The sequence below is a fragment of the Aplidium turbinatum genome, chromosome 18 (assembly GCF_918807975.1).
Source record: "Aplidium turbinatum chromosome 18, kaAplTurb1.1, whole genome shotgun sequence".
Taxonomy (NCBI): domain Eukaryota; kingdom Metazoa; phylum Chordata; class Ascidiacea; order Aplousobranchia; family Polyclinidae; genus Aplidium; species Aplidium turbinatum.
The window spans coordinates 6,760,338-6,778,762 of record NC_137489.1 but is presented as its reverse complement, the minus strand read 5'-3'; the positions used below and the strand labels follow the sequence as shown (position 1 = coordinate 6,778,762).

The 18,425-nt window shown below is 38.7% G+C and overlaps 1 protein-coding gene across 1 annotated transcript; it reads right to left on the bottom strand.

Moving 5' to 3' along the window:
• Positions 1 to 492: 492 nt before the first annotated feature.
• On the bottom strand, positions 493 to 18,093 carry LOC145787678 (uncharacterized). Its single transcript, XM_082599473.1, has 8 exons — positions 17,890 to 18,093; positions 15,326 to 16,181; positions 14,935 to 14,993; positions 8,299 to 8,400; positions 8,024 to 8,132; positions 4,091 to 4,203; positions 3,501 to 3,945; positions 493 to 2,521 (listed from the first exon to the last, which is right to left on the bottom strand). The coding sequence occupies exons 1-8, from the start codon at positions 17,977 to 17,979 to the stop codon at positions 2,511 to 2,513; spliced, it is 1,785 nt and encodes a 594-aa protein (XP_082455599.1). The 5' UTR covers positions 17,980 to 18,093; the 3' UTR covers positions 493 to 2,510.
• Between the last annotated feature and the right edge of the window lie 332 nt (positions 18,094 to 18,425).

Here is an 18,425-nt window from a genome sequence, read left to right as displayed (position 1 = left end):
GTTACGCAAACTTGTTGAAACTGATGCTGGTCAAGCTACCAAGGATCACACCCAATAATGTGACTTATTTTTTCAAATGACCAAATTTCCGCTGGATAGCCATCACCAGGCTCGGATTTAGGGGGGGGGGCAGAGGGGGCAGTTGCCCCGGGCCCCCCGACTTTTGAAGGGCCCCCTATGTGGAAAAAAATGTGATTTTTTTCCTTTTGGCCTTTAAAGTTTCTGCAAAATGCTGTGCAGTACTGGACTGATGCTACCGTAGACGTCGAGATGGTTTTTCGCGCCGTAGACGCGAAAAAAATTTTTGCACGGGGGCCCCCCGATCTAAGTGCCCCGGGCCCCCCATCAGCTAAATCCGGCCCTGGCCATTACCAGTCTTGCTGTTTGGGCAGGTACACTGCTCCCAAGTGCACTCGCGGAGAGTTTAACCAATGCTGCTTTGGCTTTCATTTCTTTGATAGCAAGTAATGCGTTAATCTACCAAACCATCAGCATGAGGAATAAAGCTTATCCTATCAAGTCAAGTGGTTTCAAACTTATTTTAACAGAATGATCTTTTATTACGTGTGAATCAGCATAAACTGCATTGTGCTGTATGTATGCATGTAAGTATACACTATACACACTACAAAAAACAATAGGGTACTGTTAATAAATCAATAACGCCTGAAAATTGCATTGCTTCAGTCAATTCAACAAATGTTAATTTAGTCACCAGCATCAACGCGTCGACGAAAATAAATTGTAAAAAACTCAACTGCCGTAAGTGGGCGTAGATGATCTTGCATTACTACGTGACAAACAATGGTAAATTAAAGCAGACCTTTGTTTAAAATATTCGCTACTTTCTTGGGGTCCTCGGTTTAAAAAAAAAGGAGTAAGCAAATGATCACGAGGATGGACGATACAAAAAAAAATATTGAAAACCGTTAATTCACCAGGCAAATGTTATTTAAACAAGATGAAGACAACGCAAAAAAAGAGAAATTGCTTTCATTCCGACAGCAAACGACTATTAACCAGGCTTACAAATTGGCTTTACCAGGCGATGGCTCACACGTTAACCAGCAGTTGCAACTTGCAATGCGTGCAGATTTACGTATCACTTGCAACTCTAATACAATTCGTAATCGGAGCAGTGTTTTGAAATTAGAACATATCAAAAAAGTGTTGCCGAAGAGATTGGTCAAAACGCATTGACAGAAAAGAAAACGAATAACTGTTTTAGTAGTTACGTTAGTTTATACATATTTGCACAACGAAGATATAAAACTTACAAATGCAGAAATGTAATGGTGTAAACTGAAAAGATTTTTCGGGTTTGCAATAGGCGGAAAAATGGATCCCTCAAATTAATCCAACTGTGTTTTCCAGGGCTCCGGAGTCGGAAGGATTTTGGCATGTCCGGAGTCAGGATCGTTAAAAAAAGGCCGACTCCGACTCGATACAAAATGATAAATAAGATTTGTTTGTAATATTTTCAAAATTATATTTGTTTTCCGTACTGAGTTCTACAACTTTACCGAAAAACAGAAGTATGTTTTCTTATGAAAGTCGCCGTTTCAATTTCAATGACAACCTAAGAAATTAAATTTAAAAACTGAAAAACAAAAATAAAAAATCTGGCAACCCTCCAACATCTGGCAACACTGAAACCAAAGTAGACCAGTTGTAAACCAAAGAGTTGGAGTCGTACATTTTTCGCCCGACTCCACTCCTGGAATTTTCTTACCATTGCCTGAGCAAGTTCATGCAAACACGACACAAAAATTTAACTCTCCCGAGCCCCCGCAGGTTCTATTCAGAAAGCTCTCCGGTCAATGCACTTTGTTCCCCAGTGCGCATGGGCAAACGTTGAAACGAAGAAAAGACTGTTGATGACTGGCACTGCTGTTGTGTCTATCAAAGGCATCTTTGGAAATCACATACCGGCTGTTGCAGAATACAAAGCACTCTTTGAAAAAATATACAACTTGGCGAATTTGCGTAAGCACATGGACAAAACACAACGACGTAGTTGAAAGGCTTGGCAGTCTCTGAATATTTGGACTTGAAAAGCAACCAATAAAAAGCGCGGTACAAGCGACCCAAAACAATAAAATTAAACAGTTAGTAATCTGGTACCTCCAAAACATTGTCCAAATCTGGACCACACATCACAACTTCACAACGAGTAATATGCAACATGGTGCGTTAGTACCTTGAAAAGGATTTTACTTCGACGTTTTAAACCGTAAACAGATCGTCCATGATAACGGGTGTCAAGCACTAAAGCAACTTGAAACAATTCTAACAATAATGTTGGGCACACACCAACGGTGTTCCTTGATTCAGATGTTTTGCAAATCTTTTGTCCTCATCGTTAACACGTTCATTTAGTCGATAAGTTGAAAGAATCTTGACAGTTTTCGCAAAAGACGGATGTAAACACTGAAAGGCATATCCATTCCGTCTTCCAAAATAAAGTTTGTTCAACTATTAATCCTTGTCATCCACGCAAAGGCTTTCAGTTATGAGGTTTCTGCAAAAACATAATGGTATGAATGGATAATAAGATTAGCAAAACTAGGACTCGAAATGGGAGTAATACGAGGTATGTGAAATAAAGACATGGCAAAAATAGACCCATTGGGGGCATTTGACTCAATAATACATACGCTGTGTAATATATCAAAGGGGTCCAGATTGTCTGTCACACATGTTTCTACCAAGTTTTTTTCCACAAAACACATTCAACGACAAGTCAGCAGAAACCCCAAAAATGATGCGCTGCTTGGTCTCGATTCTGCACAGTCGAGCACACTGTAGGTTGTGATCAATGCACATTTTTGTCTTCATCAAAAACAACTGTGCTTTAATAAGGATGGTTTTCACCTATCCGAAACCGTTTTGCATTGGGTAGGCAACTAAGTTATGTTGAAGCCTAGATGGCGAAGCAAGAGATTAGTGACGAGGCACGGTGAAGTGTGGTGCAGTTAAAGTTTTGACTTTTTGATGTAAATAAACAACCTAAAAGTTTAACGCTTCGAGTCTATGTTATTCTTTCCTGAATCGAAACTCTAATTTATCTTGAAATGGAATAGTCGGAAACTGTGCGTATAAAGAGGACCAACTATGTGAGTTTCGAGCAGACGAACATGTCTCTAGACGGGATTTATCCAAGAAAGAACCCCAGGAAAGCTGTTTATGCGTATCGTGGATGAGCAAATTTTCCGTGAAAATCGAGCATGGCCAAAATAGCATAACCATCGAAAGTGACTACGACATAGGCTAAATAAAGTTTATTTGGTGGTGATACATGCTGCAATCAATTCAATGCATTTGCAATTTTTTACAAAGTATTGTAAAAAATCATCTGCTGTCAAGGAAAATACAGGCATGCGTCGAAATAATCAATTCATTTTCTAATCATGCCTTACATTAATTGAAAAGAAGTTCTTACTGTCAGTTGGTTGTAGTCAGTCAGTACCATTATCATTATCATTGACTTTGCCTCTCACCTTGCGTTGGCTCAGTAGACGGGGATTGTTCAATATCTGACGACTGGGTCTGCTCAGTTGCTTTTGAAGTTTCTTCACTCTGCTTTTCGAACGTAGCTTCTTCAGCTTCTTTTGGTTGATCTGCTTGGATCGATTCTTCGGTTTGCTCAGGTTCTGACGTCTTCTTTTCAACAGCTGGAGCTTGCTCATTTGCATCCTCTTTTTGTTCCGGCTCCTCGGATTTTTCTGCATCGGGTTTATCAGCAACTTTCTCAACCTCTTGTTCTTCTTGGCTTGGTTCGTTTTCAGACACGGTCTCCTTCGGTGCTTCCGCAGTGGAAGATTCAGGTTCAGATGCAAAAGCTTGTTCCGGTTCCTCCTTAACTTCAGATGGTTTTTCCGAATCTTCGGTCACCTCCGGAGCGCTTTGTTGCTCAGATTCGTTATCGGTCTTTTCTTCAGGGGTCTGAAAAACGTTATTTTGTTTGCAAAGCTGTGATAGCAAGCATTTGCGTGCGTGAAGTAGATGAGCATGCAACTAATGCAAAAAAATTAAGCATGAAATACAACATAGGACAACGGACACATCAAAGACGAAAGGATACACATACCGGTTCTTGGGCTTCTTCAAGAGTAGCGGCTTCTTCAGGAGCAGTGGCTTCAGGAGTATCGACTTCAGGAGTATCGGCTTCTTCAGGAGTAGCGGCTTCTTCTGATAAAGCGGCTGTAACACGTAAAAATATTGACTGATGGCGATCACGATCACAAGGCTAGATCCAAGCTTTAAATCAATACAAAATACGCTACGGTATAGTTATGTAATCCATGACTTGAAATGTATCTCCCCAATAAATTAGTGTACTGGTCGTTTGTTTGGTGCAAAAACGTTTGATGGATAACAACTTGGAAACTACTAGCCCTGCAAGCAAATCGGAAGATTTAATGTCTACTCTACAGGCCTTCAACTGATTTGTTAACCAGGAGATATATAGGTGTGCCGAAGCGAACAAAAAAACAGTAAAATACAATAGAAAACTGAAGTACAAGATTGCATAGCGAACTTGATGGCAAGTCAAAACAACATTCAACAAACTCTGCGGGTAACAAAACAATTCATCATTTGACGAAGGCTAGGAAGATGAGGAATAATTCGTAAGGCAATGTTAAAATTGCGTAATCCAGTTAAAGCAAAGCTTGTCAGTAAACAAGAATTGACGATAATAAAACGAACTTCCTGGAAGAATGAAAGCGATAACCGCATAAAGTTGCAATTGCAAAAACCATACGGAAAGCGGGAAGTTTGTTTATTTCATCGGTTTTGCTCTGCAATATTTTTGGCCCATACGTACTAATGGCATACTTTATTCTTAGACATCTACAAAATGTTTAAAGATTTAGTATGAAGCATGAGTTGTTGGAAAATACATAACCATTAAAAACGAGTAACCGGTCATAGAAAAGGGGCTTAAATAGCCATATCGGAGATGTTTTGCTTGCTGAACATAATCTGGCTCCACAACGCGGGGAGGGCAATGAGTTGCCTTGTGTTTAAAAGCCACTTAACATGTAAATGTTTTTGCAGGTTGCCACCTGAAACATTTGCACGAGTAGGTGGTTTGTAAACCGCAACTTTTTAGGAAATGCTGAAAACCCGAAACATTCATTTCATGAAATTGTAAACCAAAGTGATGACGTTGCATAGGTGTTCTGCGCTAACAAAGACAAATGTTCAGGTTAATGGCAAAGATGTGCATTTTGTTCACGGGCATTAGCTCTACCGAAATCTGCGTCACTTTTCCAGTCATTTAACAATCTGTTTGACTACATTGCTTTCGAAAACAAAACATTAATATGAACGAAAAAGCAAAATGTTTTGTTCTAAAAACACATCAACACAGGGAATCGAACTTAAGACGAACTGATTTGAAACCCAACGAGCTTGATCATGTTTGGTCATGCAATGCGGTGTCTGGTATTTAACTTCATGTGACAGAAGACCCTTCTTAAAGGTAGTGTCCACTTTAAAAAATTCAGCCATTGTCATTGAAACCTCGAACCAATGAACCTATCACATGCTACATTTTCCCTGACGTGAAAAAGGGCGAAAAGATTATCCAAAGCAACGCGAGTGGTAAATTCTCTGTCAGCTGGTTGGCTTAAAGGTTAGGGCTAGAAAGTGGTCATTTCCATGACATGGGTTCGATTACCACTCCTACCATTAGGCTTTTCTTCTGTTACTACTAAATAAAGCTCAACAAGAATTAGCCTACGGTAACTCTCCGGCTGAGTGCTAGGAAGATCACACTTGGATGGTAGCCTCTTATAACATGTTCTGATTGGTTCGTGGTTTCAGCTGAATTTCTTCATGTTAAAGTGGCTTCCTTTCCAAAATGTCCAGACTGTCAGTGTACGATGATTGGAAACCACCTAAAACTTATTACAGGTTGCAAACACAAACTGCATTTCAACTGCAACTTGCTTGATCAAACCAGGATTGACTGCAGCAAGAGAAACCTGCTATGTTTGGTAATTTATAACTTTTGCTCGAAGGCAAATGCATCGTAGAGCCATCACAAGAGGCAAATGACGATTCTCTTGTTTCATTGTTCTTGGGCAAACGTCGCAAAACTTCATTATAGTTAGTTGTACGTTCGCGACTTGAACCAAAATCGACAACATTTACAGCAAACCAAAAAAATATCCTAATTACGTCGCAGGAGGTCGCTGACAGGAGAATTGGGGCTTACTACTTTTCTCTGGCAAGCTAAACAGATCAAAGAGCCTATTTCTCGCATTGAGTTATAGCCAAATGGTCCAGTTTGAATTCCCATCATAAGCGTATCTTTACTTTGGTGATAAATAATCTTATTTCAATCAGATTCGTCTTAAAAGAACGTGCGTTTGTTTCAACAGGCCACACAAGTGCGCTGGAAAGGATAAGTAAAGCCTGAAGAGATTATTAACTTACAAAACTTTCCATCTCTTGCTTTCATTAACCAATACCATGCAAATCAGTCCGTCTGCAGACGTTCTATCAATGCAATGAAGGGCTGGTTTGCCGGCTAAAAGTCCTTTATTACTCAACGCAAGAGCGCCAGTCTATCTGCAGTGTATGTTTACAAAATACAGATGATCGATAAGACTTTCTAGAAAACGAGATGCGCCAAACCCCGACAAAGTTTTTTTCTGATTCCATAAACTGTTCAGTGTTCACCTTTTAAAAGCTTTGCAGGCTGGTTGGTAAAAAATGATCATATAGTATTTACAATAGTGTGGCACAAAAAACGGTTTCTGTCCGAAAAACAAGCTAACAGTAACCTACAGTACAACCAAAGGCTTAAGCAGGGGCGTTGACAGGGGGGTCTAGGTGGTACTTTTGGACCCGGGCCCAGAATATTTAAATGGCCCCGGATTTAAAAAATTCCCCGCGAGTTCAAACATTATCTAAATCTTAATATAATCAGATCTAAAGGAATTGCCACCAGAGGTTAAAACAGCCATTTCAGTTGGCAGATGGTAAAGTACCGGGCCCCCTTCTGGGTACCTGGCCCACTTCAGCTTTCTGGTGGTAAAACAGCCACTTCTGCCGCAAAACAGTAAAGAATTTAGTCTAGTACAGTGATTTACCTAACCACGAATATTACCCGAAACACGAATTTCAAAATAAACAGGCTAATATTTGTTCAAACTAAAAAACTAAAATGGCACAGGTAAGATTGCTAGCTGGGTTTTTTTTTTCGGTCATTTATCGGTCATTGACCGACTTTTTAGCAAAATGTCCGAAAAAAAATATAGGCCTAGTCAATTCGGTCAAAATGTCCAAAAAAATATATAGTCAATTGACTATATATGACCAAAAATGATTAAAAATGACCGAAATAAATAAAATTGACCGAATTTTTTCAAGTCATTTCGGACAAATGACCAAAAAGTCTCGGCGAAAAAAAAAACCCAGATTGCTAGCACTATTTCTGCACTAAAAATTAGACCAAAACCGCTTTTTAGATTGCAGCAATCAGCAAACGTTTGACCTAGGCCCAAACACCTTTCCCAAATCAAATTGAAAACAATTAATTTATTAGTTTGCACTGAAACATGTTGCACATTATGAGTCTTAGGTAAATAGAATATGAATACGAACTTAAACACGCGAATCAACAAGCGCTCAGAAAGTTAATCACTTAATTAAACACTGATACAACCACAGGCATACGCAAGCTTTTGTTACGGAGGTGGGAGGGGAGTATCACATGCAATTGATAATTTTAAAAATAGCAATACTTTAATCTCATGACCTGCGCAAGTTTTAAGGTAACCTATCGATTGGCGCAATATGAACTTTCGATGTTTTTACCTGATTATGTCGCTGTTTTACGGTTAACACAGTAAATTACAGATATAAGATTCATACTCTGGGAAGAGGGGGTGTGACATGGCTTAATGTTATCTCCCTCCGTGCATACGCCACCGATGACGCTGACGTAAAATAGAACCAAATGACTGAATGCTGAAGGTTTTTAGTGAATGTCAGGCATTTGCTTTACCTGCAGGTGCTTCTTCAGTTTGTTCTTCAGTTTCGACGACAACTGGCACTGCAGATGTTCCTTCATCTTTTGGAGCATCATCTTCAGTAGGCTCTTCATCTTTAGTCTCCTGTAACAGAGTTTTTTTTTATCAAACATACCGGTTAGGCTACAGCGACAATCAGTTGTTGACAGGCAATGATCAAAAAGCGAGGGTTGAATTTAGAAACTGCATAACTAGGCGTTGCTAGATTTCTTCGTAAGCAAAGGCAATCCAAAAAGTGAAATACCGGTACCTCATTTGGCGTTTCTTCCTTAGCTTGAGAGGATTCTTCTTCTGCAACCTCTTCCTTGGCAGGCTCTTCTTGAACTGTTTCCTCTGATGGTTTCTCTTCTTCCTGAATGAAATATAAAATCACTAAGTTTAAGATTTTCGTTATTACTTGAAGTTTTGTCATTCGCAGGAACAACCAGCATTAAGTCGATGGTAGAACTAAGATCATTTATTTATTGAAAAGCGAGTGCTTATCCGCTGCGCCATCCTCTGCCTCTTAAGAAACATTCGTGTGCATTGTACGATGAATTCAATTCAACATACATTCTATCGTTGAGATGTGCAGATCTAATATCACTCACTTTAATGAGGATTTTAAAACCGTTCAGAATAGGCTAAATTTTTCAAAGATTTTGATAAAACAATGTTTGAAACATCCCAAGATTACTTTTCAAAAACCATGCAAAAACTAAAATTTTAAACGCCTAAACAAAGACCGTTCAATTGTGAGTCACAAAAGAATTTAACCCACATTCTTAGCCTCTGAATGACGTAATGCCTACCCGAACACTGTAGTTACGTCACATTTTAAAACTGATGACAAAGAAACAGAAAAAATTCTTGACATATTTTGAGCAAAGAATGTGCGCGTATGCATGATGCAGGCCCAGACCCAAGGCGCTTTAACAAAAGGAACCTTTTTCTAATTTTGTTCTGTCAAGAATCGCATTGCAATAGCGTTTTGGACGTCCAAAGTCCTATTACAAATCTGTACTTTTGAAACTTTGAAACCTTGGTGTTTAAACCTTTTTTTTTTAAGATCGAAAGCTGAAATCAGGAAAATCGCTCAAAACATATGTGCTCAACAGACGTAAGTCTTAGCGAAAATCAAATAGCTTCATTTGAAAGCCACGGCAAAACAAAATTTTCTAACTTTCAAAACGAAACGTGTGTTATATTGTAAATAACCTCCTTTCATAGAGGGAAAAAATTAAAAAAGTGAAGTTTACATCAGGCCGCCATTAAAATCAAAGATGCATTTACCACTTAAAGATTGTTTAAAACTCTTCCAATGCTGCACCGACTAAGTAAGCTATTGAAAAGCATCTGCTTTCACAGAAAACAATGCGTGGGTCGATTATAAACTCACTGAAATTAGTTTACAACTTCAAAAACAAAGTGACACAAGCAAGGTTCTCAGAAGAGAAAGGTTGCGACAATTGCAGAGCTGTGTATGCTTCAATGTTTGCTCAGTTTTGGGAGTTCACACATGCATACTTGTGCACAACGAGGGAACTTTGTTGAGCCACCAAATAACTAGGTTTTCACTTAAGTTCATTTTTAAAAGCCCTGCAGCGCTTCGTTGATGGACAAAATTGTTTTGTTGTTATAGATCTTGCGATAACTTATGCCGTAAAGTTAAAATTAAGAATTCGAAAAAGATGTCATACCCAAGCCGAAACACCCTTTAGAATTAGTGGAGCATATCAAGCAGGCATAGGATTACCAAAAGCATTTAAATCGTGGTTTGTTTTTGCGGTGAATTAAAATACTACACATTGTGGTGAAGCAACAAAAAGAGAGTCTTTCTCCCGGTAAGAGAAATTGCAGCAATTGCTCCAAAAAACTTTTGTAGGTGTGTTTTCCTGTTTGTGGTGTAAATCGCGGCCGACACTAATATTTGTGATTTCATATTGTTGTGTGCAGTGAAGTAAACTTTTTGCCAGTGCAGCAGAAGCTGTCAAAAATTATTGCCTGATCATATTCATCTACGTCATAAGTGCTCAACCACAGCTATGTCACACATAGATTAAAATTCCAGTTTTAAAAGCACCACACTAGGTCTAAATACAATTTCCTACTATCTGACCTACTTTGCCGCACGTTTCCATCTGACAGCCGCTGTTTTACTGAAATATAACGTTAGGAAAAGATAAAATGTGTCACGCAAAGATATGCAGCCAAGTGGTCGACTTCAAACGTGGCTTACGTGCGACCTGCAACTGTTTTGGCGATAAAAATGCGATTAAAAAACGTTTGGTCACTTACACTCGAGATGTTAATAACCGCATAGTCAAGTTTTAAGCTGACCTGTCAGTACGCAAGGAAGTCTAATTGAGGCGCTGCTTGAAACCAGAAAAGAAATCTCCCGAGTCAATCTCTAAACGTCAACATATCAGAAAATGAATACGTTGAAGCAGTAGTTGATAAGGCCCTTTAAAAGCACCTTTTAAATCGCGTATGGCTTAATCAGTCATTTCCACTGCAACAAGTTAGTGCTGATGATAAATACAAAATTGCCGATAGCATGATCTCCTCTACAGCAAAGTTAAGCGAGCGTAGCACTTGCTACCGTACATCAATTTTATGCAGAAGTTTAATGTCTAGGGATTTTATAGCACTCCACTACAAAACTCCTGGATGTCTTAAATTCAACAATTCCGCAAACCTGGAGAAACCACTCACAACACACTATAGCCATCTTGGGGACTAAAAAATCGATTGCAACGTTTGTAAAACGCCTTAGTTTGTAGCTTCCGCTTGAAACTGTTGAGCAAATACAACTCTCAAAGTTGTGAAAACTCTAAACTTGAATTGCGCAACCCATACTGTCGTACATTTAACGTCAAAAAGATGTTCAATGGCACGAAGTGGCTTGCACATTCCGTGCTGCACATTCCACAAACGCCGCTTGGTTCCGATTCGTAATTAACTCCTGCAGACTAGCCTACTGAAAAGCGAAATTCTAATGTTTGACAGCAAATATCGAAGCTCAAGTTCACCTACAGTCGTCAACATCGCGTAAACGTCGCGCAACGTGAGTCTTTTGTTAAGATGCAACATTTAACACACATTGAGCTAATGTGTTTGACATCAAGTTTTAACTCAGTTTTGTTTTGTTTCTTATAATTTTTCGATGTGTTAACCAGATTTCGGTCATTGAAGCAGAAGCAATGTGTACCCGTTTATGCAAACAAGTTATTCGCATTTCGTCGCCAGCTGCATCAAAGATGTCAAACTGCATTAAAAATCGATGACCGCTCCGTTTTCATATGGAGCACACTTGTGCAAATTGAAATCTTTCAAAGCACCGGTATTTAACTATGACAACTTGGCCAGTGGCTTTACTCATTTTTTCTTGGATTAGTATCCCCGTCAAGTTTTAGCAAAGAAATATAAAAAACAACGGTACCAGTTATGCACATTTTGTGTCAGCAATGGCAAGTGAATTGAAGAAATTTTCGTAATAGTTTTAACTGAATAGAAGTTTAATGTGAAAAACACGAATTTAGATCTTTTGTCTTCATCTGAAAACTTTGATATGTAAATAAGCAGCATACTTTCCTGCAAGAGGAGATATGTATACAGACCCGGACTTGTCAAGCAACATTAAAATGTTGAAATTTAGTGATGTCACTGAAATAGACACAAGGATGGGGACCACTGCTAAATTTGTTCTGACGACACACTTCCAGATCAATGACAGTATTTAAACGAAAGTGGGCATTCAATGTTATCCCGGCAAGAGTACAGTAGATAGCATGGACTGCTCAGGAACATGGAGTTAATTGCTACTTCAGAAGCTTTGGTAATTACGAGGTATCTACCGAACCAGTCAAATTGTAACTAAACTTTTCAACGTCTGAAAAGCTTAAAACGATGCAATAGCGACTTTGGTTGGTGAAGAAGAATGGTAGTTTGAATAATTGCATGTATCGAATAACAATCATTTGATCAGCCTTTGCAGTTTCCAACCAAATTAAGTCGTATTTAGTTGCTATAAATTGTTACGGTTAGCTATATAACGACCGGTGGAATCGGTGGTCTACTGGCTTTGTCAATTAAACCCAAAACCGAATGATTTTGATACAAAACAGAACTCTGCAGGCATAAACGTATTGTCCCAATCGATGTGTCAGTTGAATTTGCAAGCACCTTAACTCTTTTACAACGTTAAATTAACTATTTGCATGCGAACATAAATTTTCTTGTTTTTTTTGTTGCCTTTGATAGCTTTCACTTAAAGTCTTAAACCGTCAAGAAAAATTTATCACTATTTGTGCACTGACATTTTATTTAAGTGCTGCCAGTCAAAAAGTCAGTTTGTTTAGTGTGACAAGACTGATGACTGCGGTTCAAGCAGTTTCTTCACGTAGTCAATTAGCATCCAAATCGAGACGGGCATTCTGTTTTATTTCCCTTTTATTGCGATCAATTTTGCTTGTGCAAAATTGCTTCAAACCCAGACCTACCCAGTAAGTCAGTCATTTTTTGTATTTATTCAACAGCTGCTAACGTTAAAAAAATGTAAACAATGACATCTAGCAGGGTGTGTGTGGATGGTCGACTCAATTTGTTATTATTTTAAGGAGAATAGGAAACGTGTTTAGAAAAAGATCACTTTGGAATGTCTTGGATGATAACACAACTGTAGTAAATTATAAACTTTCCCACGTTGTGCAGTCGTCGAGCTACCGCACACGGTAGCAATGTGGCGGATTACAAAAATTAAATGTGATTTTAAAAATTGAATTGCGACGTTGAAAGAACTCAATAATGATCTGCTTTTTGGCAGCACCTCAAAGAATTGATTTTTCAGACAAACAATCAACAAGAACAAATGAACAGTTATCCTCAAACTTAATTTCAAGTTTGATCTAAGTGGCAGGCTTGCCAGATTGGCCCTTTTGGGGCCAAATTTCACAAATTTGGCCCTTTTTAGAGGTAGTTGGCGCAAAAAAAATTGTTTGGCCCCTTGGCCCTTTGTTTTCAATATTTGGATCTTTTTGGAAGCAGTTGGCACATACTATCAAACTAGCTTTTTAAATAAATCTCTTTCGGAAATTGGGACTGAAAAGTGTTAAGTGTTATTACGATTTTTTAGACAGTGTTTAGCTGACAATGTTTATGCCAATGCCAAAGATTCGAGTGGAAACACTGTAGAAGATGAAGATTTGGAATTGTTCTTGTAGCATGTAGACTGTGTTGTTGTAATGTTGTAACGTTATTGACGTTGTTAACGTTATTATGTATTATAACGTTAATGACAACGTTATTGAACAATTTGGCTGTTTTTTACCCAGTTTGGCCCTTTTTTTGACATTGTTTGGCTCTTTTTCTCAAAACCTGTCTGACAACCCTGCTCAGTGGAGCACAATGGCAATGACCTGATGACAGCAGTATCGTTGTCAAGGTTCTGGACAATACAATCGCTACTGCTTTGAAACCAAGGGAATAGCAAGTCACAGCAGGTCGCGGTGCCATTTAATTTAGCCAAACCACAATGTAATAGACACGCCAGCGGATTAGTTGAATTGTGGTTTAATTGTGTAATGGAGTTGTATAAATGGAGTTGTGCCATCCCTGTAATAGAGCGGCTAAACACATTAGTTTGAGTGGCAATTGAAACGATACACCGCAACGAAAAATCTAAAATGTATATCAGGTTAATGTTGTGCAAGCATATGAACATGATAAATTTCTCTACAAGATTTCAAGAGGGTTCATGACCTTCTTTCTTTTGCGAACCACCGATTTGAATTGAATTTCTAAATGGTAAGTGTGAAAGATGTCACAAAACACAAGCCAAAAGCAAACGCCGTGCTAAAATCAGACTTAGAAGTTTGAACATATCATTTAAACTTTAACTTTAAACCTAACATCTGACTTTATTCAAGTTTGTAACCCGTTCAAGTAAATGAAATATAAATTGATTTACAACTTGGATGTCAGTGTCGAGCAACAGTAGCCTACCATTGAACAACAAGAGCGCAAGTGTACTGAATTTTGAAGTCTCAACCACAACTGGCGAAGTAAATAAAATTACATGGCGGATTAGACCTAAGCCAACTTGATGACTTCATCCTGGCCGCAAATATGAAGTCACGTGTAATCAGACGTAAAAAGTAAATATGCTAATAGGCTACCATTCGTGCGTAATCCTATGACGGATCATTCAAAGAAATCACGTCACTATAAAAGGATATCGCTGCCACCGGCTTGATGTAAGAATGGTATGCCAAAATTGTTGGCAAAGAAACGCTTTTCCTATTAGTGACAAACCATGATTGTGGTGTGGTAAAATGATTACTTTCAATGTTATGTGGGCTCTTGCAACACGGTTTGAATGCAGTTAGATTGGAAAACATGTAGTTTGTTTTCGTTGTTGCGGACGTGCAGGCAGTCCCATCACTCCAAACGACAAACCAGTGCGAAGGAATGTCCGCCTCTCGCGGGACAAGATAAAGCCGTCATGACAACGTTTGCAAGTTTGCCTTTAAATTTGAAGTACTTTACGCTGAAGCAACGTAAGTACTTTTTTCCAGCAAATACTAACCACGCCTGACCATCAAATTGAATTCTTTCATTACCGAGAAAGCTGACAGATGAACAAATGACTCTTGGTAAACATAGCGTACTAATGGCAAAATCTCAGTACTGTACCACAAATGCAACTTGTCAGCCATTCAGCCAACCAACTTGTAGACATACCCCACTACCACTAACCCATTAAAGTGCACAGTACCTTGTACGAAAGTAAGATATTTGTCTCAGGATAATTTACCTAATACTAAATTTACCTTGTGAAAACGCTAATGTGTGTGAGGCGAATTTTCGAAACTAGGTAACCTTACAAGCGTATGTGAAAGTCACTCACTTTTTTGGTGCTCTTTCGTCTAAAGATGTTTTTTAGAGAAACAAAGAATCCAGGCTTCTCTGTAAACAAAATTTCGTAATGAAATTAAATGTAAAATGTATATATTATTGTAAAGTTCTGTAGGTTATTGACAAGAAAACGAAATAATTTTGCTCTTTCTAAATAAAGCTCGTTTTTTAACATAAAAATGTTAGTCCAACGCCATCTACTCAGCTCAAGTTGATTCACACCACATCACCTCAACACAGATGAAAACCTTGATAAGGTAACAAAGTCACCAATTTGCGACGTGGACTGTCATGGAATTAAAATCTAACTTATTACAAATAAATGGCGGAGATTTTAAGCAATCGCTGCCTTTTCCGTTCATACAAGTTTAAATTTTATTTACCTTCCTCTGTTGGAGCTTCTTTTGAAGGTTCTTTATCGGCAGGTTTGGCATCTTCCTCTTGTTTCTCCTGATTAGACTCGGCCGGGGATTCTTCTGCATCGGGAGTTTTCTGCTCTTCTTCAGGTTTCTCTGCTGGGTCCTCCGTTACTTCGTCGGTGGGACTTTCCAGTTTTGCTGCGGCCTCTTCATTTTCACCGCTCTTCTCGAGGCTTTCTTGACTTGCTTCTTGGGTTTCTTCGACTTTTTCCTCGGATTCATCTTTATTTGTTTTTTTACCAGATGTCTTTCTCTTGATGTTAGCGATCGTGCCGGAAAACATTCTCTTTAAATTCTTACCGAACTTCCTTGGACTACTTTCTTCTTCAGCGGGAGCTTGGGCTTCGTCTTTATCTTCATCTGATTTGACTTCTTCCTTAGCTTCTTCAGTTGGAGCTTCTTTGATTTCGTCTTCGTCTTGGACTGGTTCCTCTGTCGTTTCTGGTTCAGCTGCAGTGTCTTTGTTTTCTTCCGTATTCATCGTTTCTTCGGTTGTTTCTTTTGGAATTTCTGAAGTATCTTCCTCCTGTTTTTCAGAAGCTTGATCAGGTGCAGATTCAGTGTCTTTCTGTGGCTCTTCTTTGTCGGCAGCCGCATCAGTTTTCTCTTCCTCAACCTTATTTTTAGCACTTTCTTCAGCTGGAGGAGTTTTGGTAGCAGCTTTTTTTCCAAGGGGAAAGCTTGGGAACTTAAATTTGGAGAAAACTTTTGTCTTTTTCGATTCGTCGTGTTGAGGACTTGTTCCGTTTTCATTGACAACTTCCACCTCCACTGGTTTTCCGTTTTCTCCGCTATCCGTCAGATCGCCATTAGGTTTTTCCTGAAAATAAAATGTTATTTAGTTTTATATCGTGGTCTACGCGTGATACAAAACCCCTCAGTATGCAAGTCATAAGCAGAATACGCAAGAAATATAAAAGTGGGAAATACTTGGTCTGCTGTAGTGTACTAAGGGCTTCTTGGTAAGGCAAACTGGGGGAAAATTAGGCAACGCCTAAACAAGAAATTTTATGCTTCTAATGTGCATGTTGAATACTCTCCTTTAGAAAACTTCATTTTTTGCAATGGTGCAAGCTCTACTGCATATTGGTTACGTAAAAAGTGTCCCTACGTGCAGCGAGGAAATATTATCCGGTAAATGCCTTTACTTAGGTGTGTATTAGTGTTGACTAAAATAATCTGGTGTCCCCTTTTTGAAACTAAAAATGATAGAAACATATCTCCACTAACCACAAAGGCTTGGCTTGATATGCGCAATAGCTATGGGAGTATCTCAAAGCGTCTTTGCACATTAGAATTTTAGTTCAATTCAATGAAAATTTTCGCTTCAAGTTGTCTTAATTACTATGTGGTTTTTCCCAACACCACTCACGAAAAGTGGTAATTTTCTCAACACTCAACAATTAGTGGGAAATATTTGCATGCCCAGCACACCAATATAGTAAGTGTAAAAACAGAGTGCAACTGTTCACCAGGCATCTGATAAATAAAGTGACTTGCGTTCTTCTAGTGACTATAAGCTAGTTAGTAGATTACCTCGTGATGTTAAGGGTGATAGTCGTTCTGACTGAAGACAGTCGTGCTGACTGACGAAACGTCGGTAATAAAAGCAATGCATTACCCATATCAGGAGGTAACCTAGCAGCCTCTAGTCACCAGAAGAACGCAGTCACTTTATTTGTGGTAAGTGTACAGTATATACTAAACCTCATTTTCAGCGTCATAAGGTTTAATAAAAGCACAGACGCAATGTGTAAAACCAAATCTTAACTTTGTAGCAGGTCAACCTACCGACAGTACCGAAAGCAATGGTGGGCCAGGGGGGAGGGCAAGTGAAGTAAAATAATTAGACAACACTGGCCACTGCTTGTGGTCGGAATGCCATTGAGGCGAAGCTGATACAATCTAGAAATACTATTTTTCTATCCAAGACGTAGTTCCCTAACCGGTCTGTAACCACTGTTACTCTTCCATATGGTTATCATTCACCTAACTTCTTAGCTACGATTCTGCCCAAATTTTACCCTATCATACCATTCTCCATAACATGCAATTGTTGGCAAAGTTTGTACTCAAATTGCATTGATTAAATTTTGGCTATTTTCTTATGGTTGAAGTCGTAGGTTTGACGATATTGTGAAACCTGACGCTGCTATCTCATTAGTGACCGCCGATGTGTATGTGTGTTGTCTATCAAACTAACTTGGATAATTTTGATCAATTGCTTTCGTGGGTTGACCTCTTTTGTTGAGTATTGGGTTTTCAATTCTTCGATTCTCGAAGCGCAATAATCGGATGCAAGCCAATAAGTAATTTATAGCCCATTAAAATCGATTGATCTCGTTTAATGGAATTACTTTTGATATTTAATACCTGAAGTGGTATTTCAAGCCACATGAAAGACCACAAAAGTGGCTTCATGAAATGTGTTGCTGTGTCCAATACACAGGGTCACCAAAGGTAACTGAAGCAGTTGTGCCATGTTTACATACAAGAAATATAGTTACCGAAATCGATAGCATACTTACAATTGCTGTGATCTGAGCTTCATTGGAAGGGGCTTCTTTTACTGATTCATTGACGTCATAATGAGCTCTCTTGCTAGAAATATTTCCCATGGTGTGTGTGTATTACAAAACTAAAAACTGTTGCAAATTAATAAACACAAATAAGCCGTCCAACAAGGCAAAATGTTTCTTTTTTATTGCTAAGAAATATTGCGGTGCTCGACATAAAAGCTGAAAAACATTGTAAAAGAAATACAAATTTCTGTTGGATTGAGCCATGCTCGAAACGACTTTCAACTCTTGCTGGCTGAGAAGCGGCTTAACATTTGAAAAATATTAAATCACTGGTGTACAGCCTTTTAATTGAAGCTACCCAGCCGCAAATAAGACCTTTTTCATATGGATTCAACGTCTGTGGACATTGAATCCATGTGAAAAGAACCGATCTTCTGGCTGAGAATCTCTGAATCGAATCCAGAAATCGATCTGTACCATCCATTTCAAGAAACAGTATAGTCTGAAACAGAAGAATGGCATTAATATTTTAATGCTTCGTG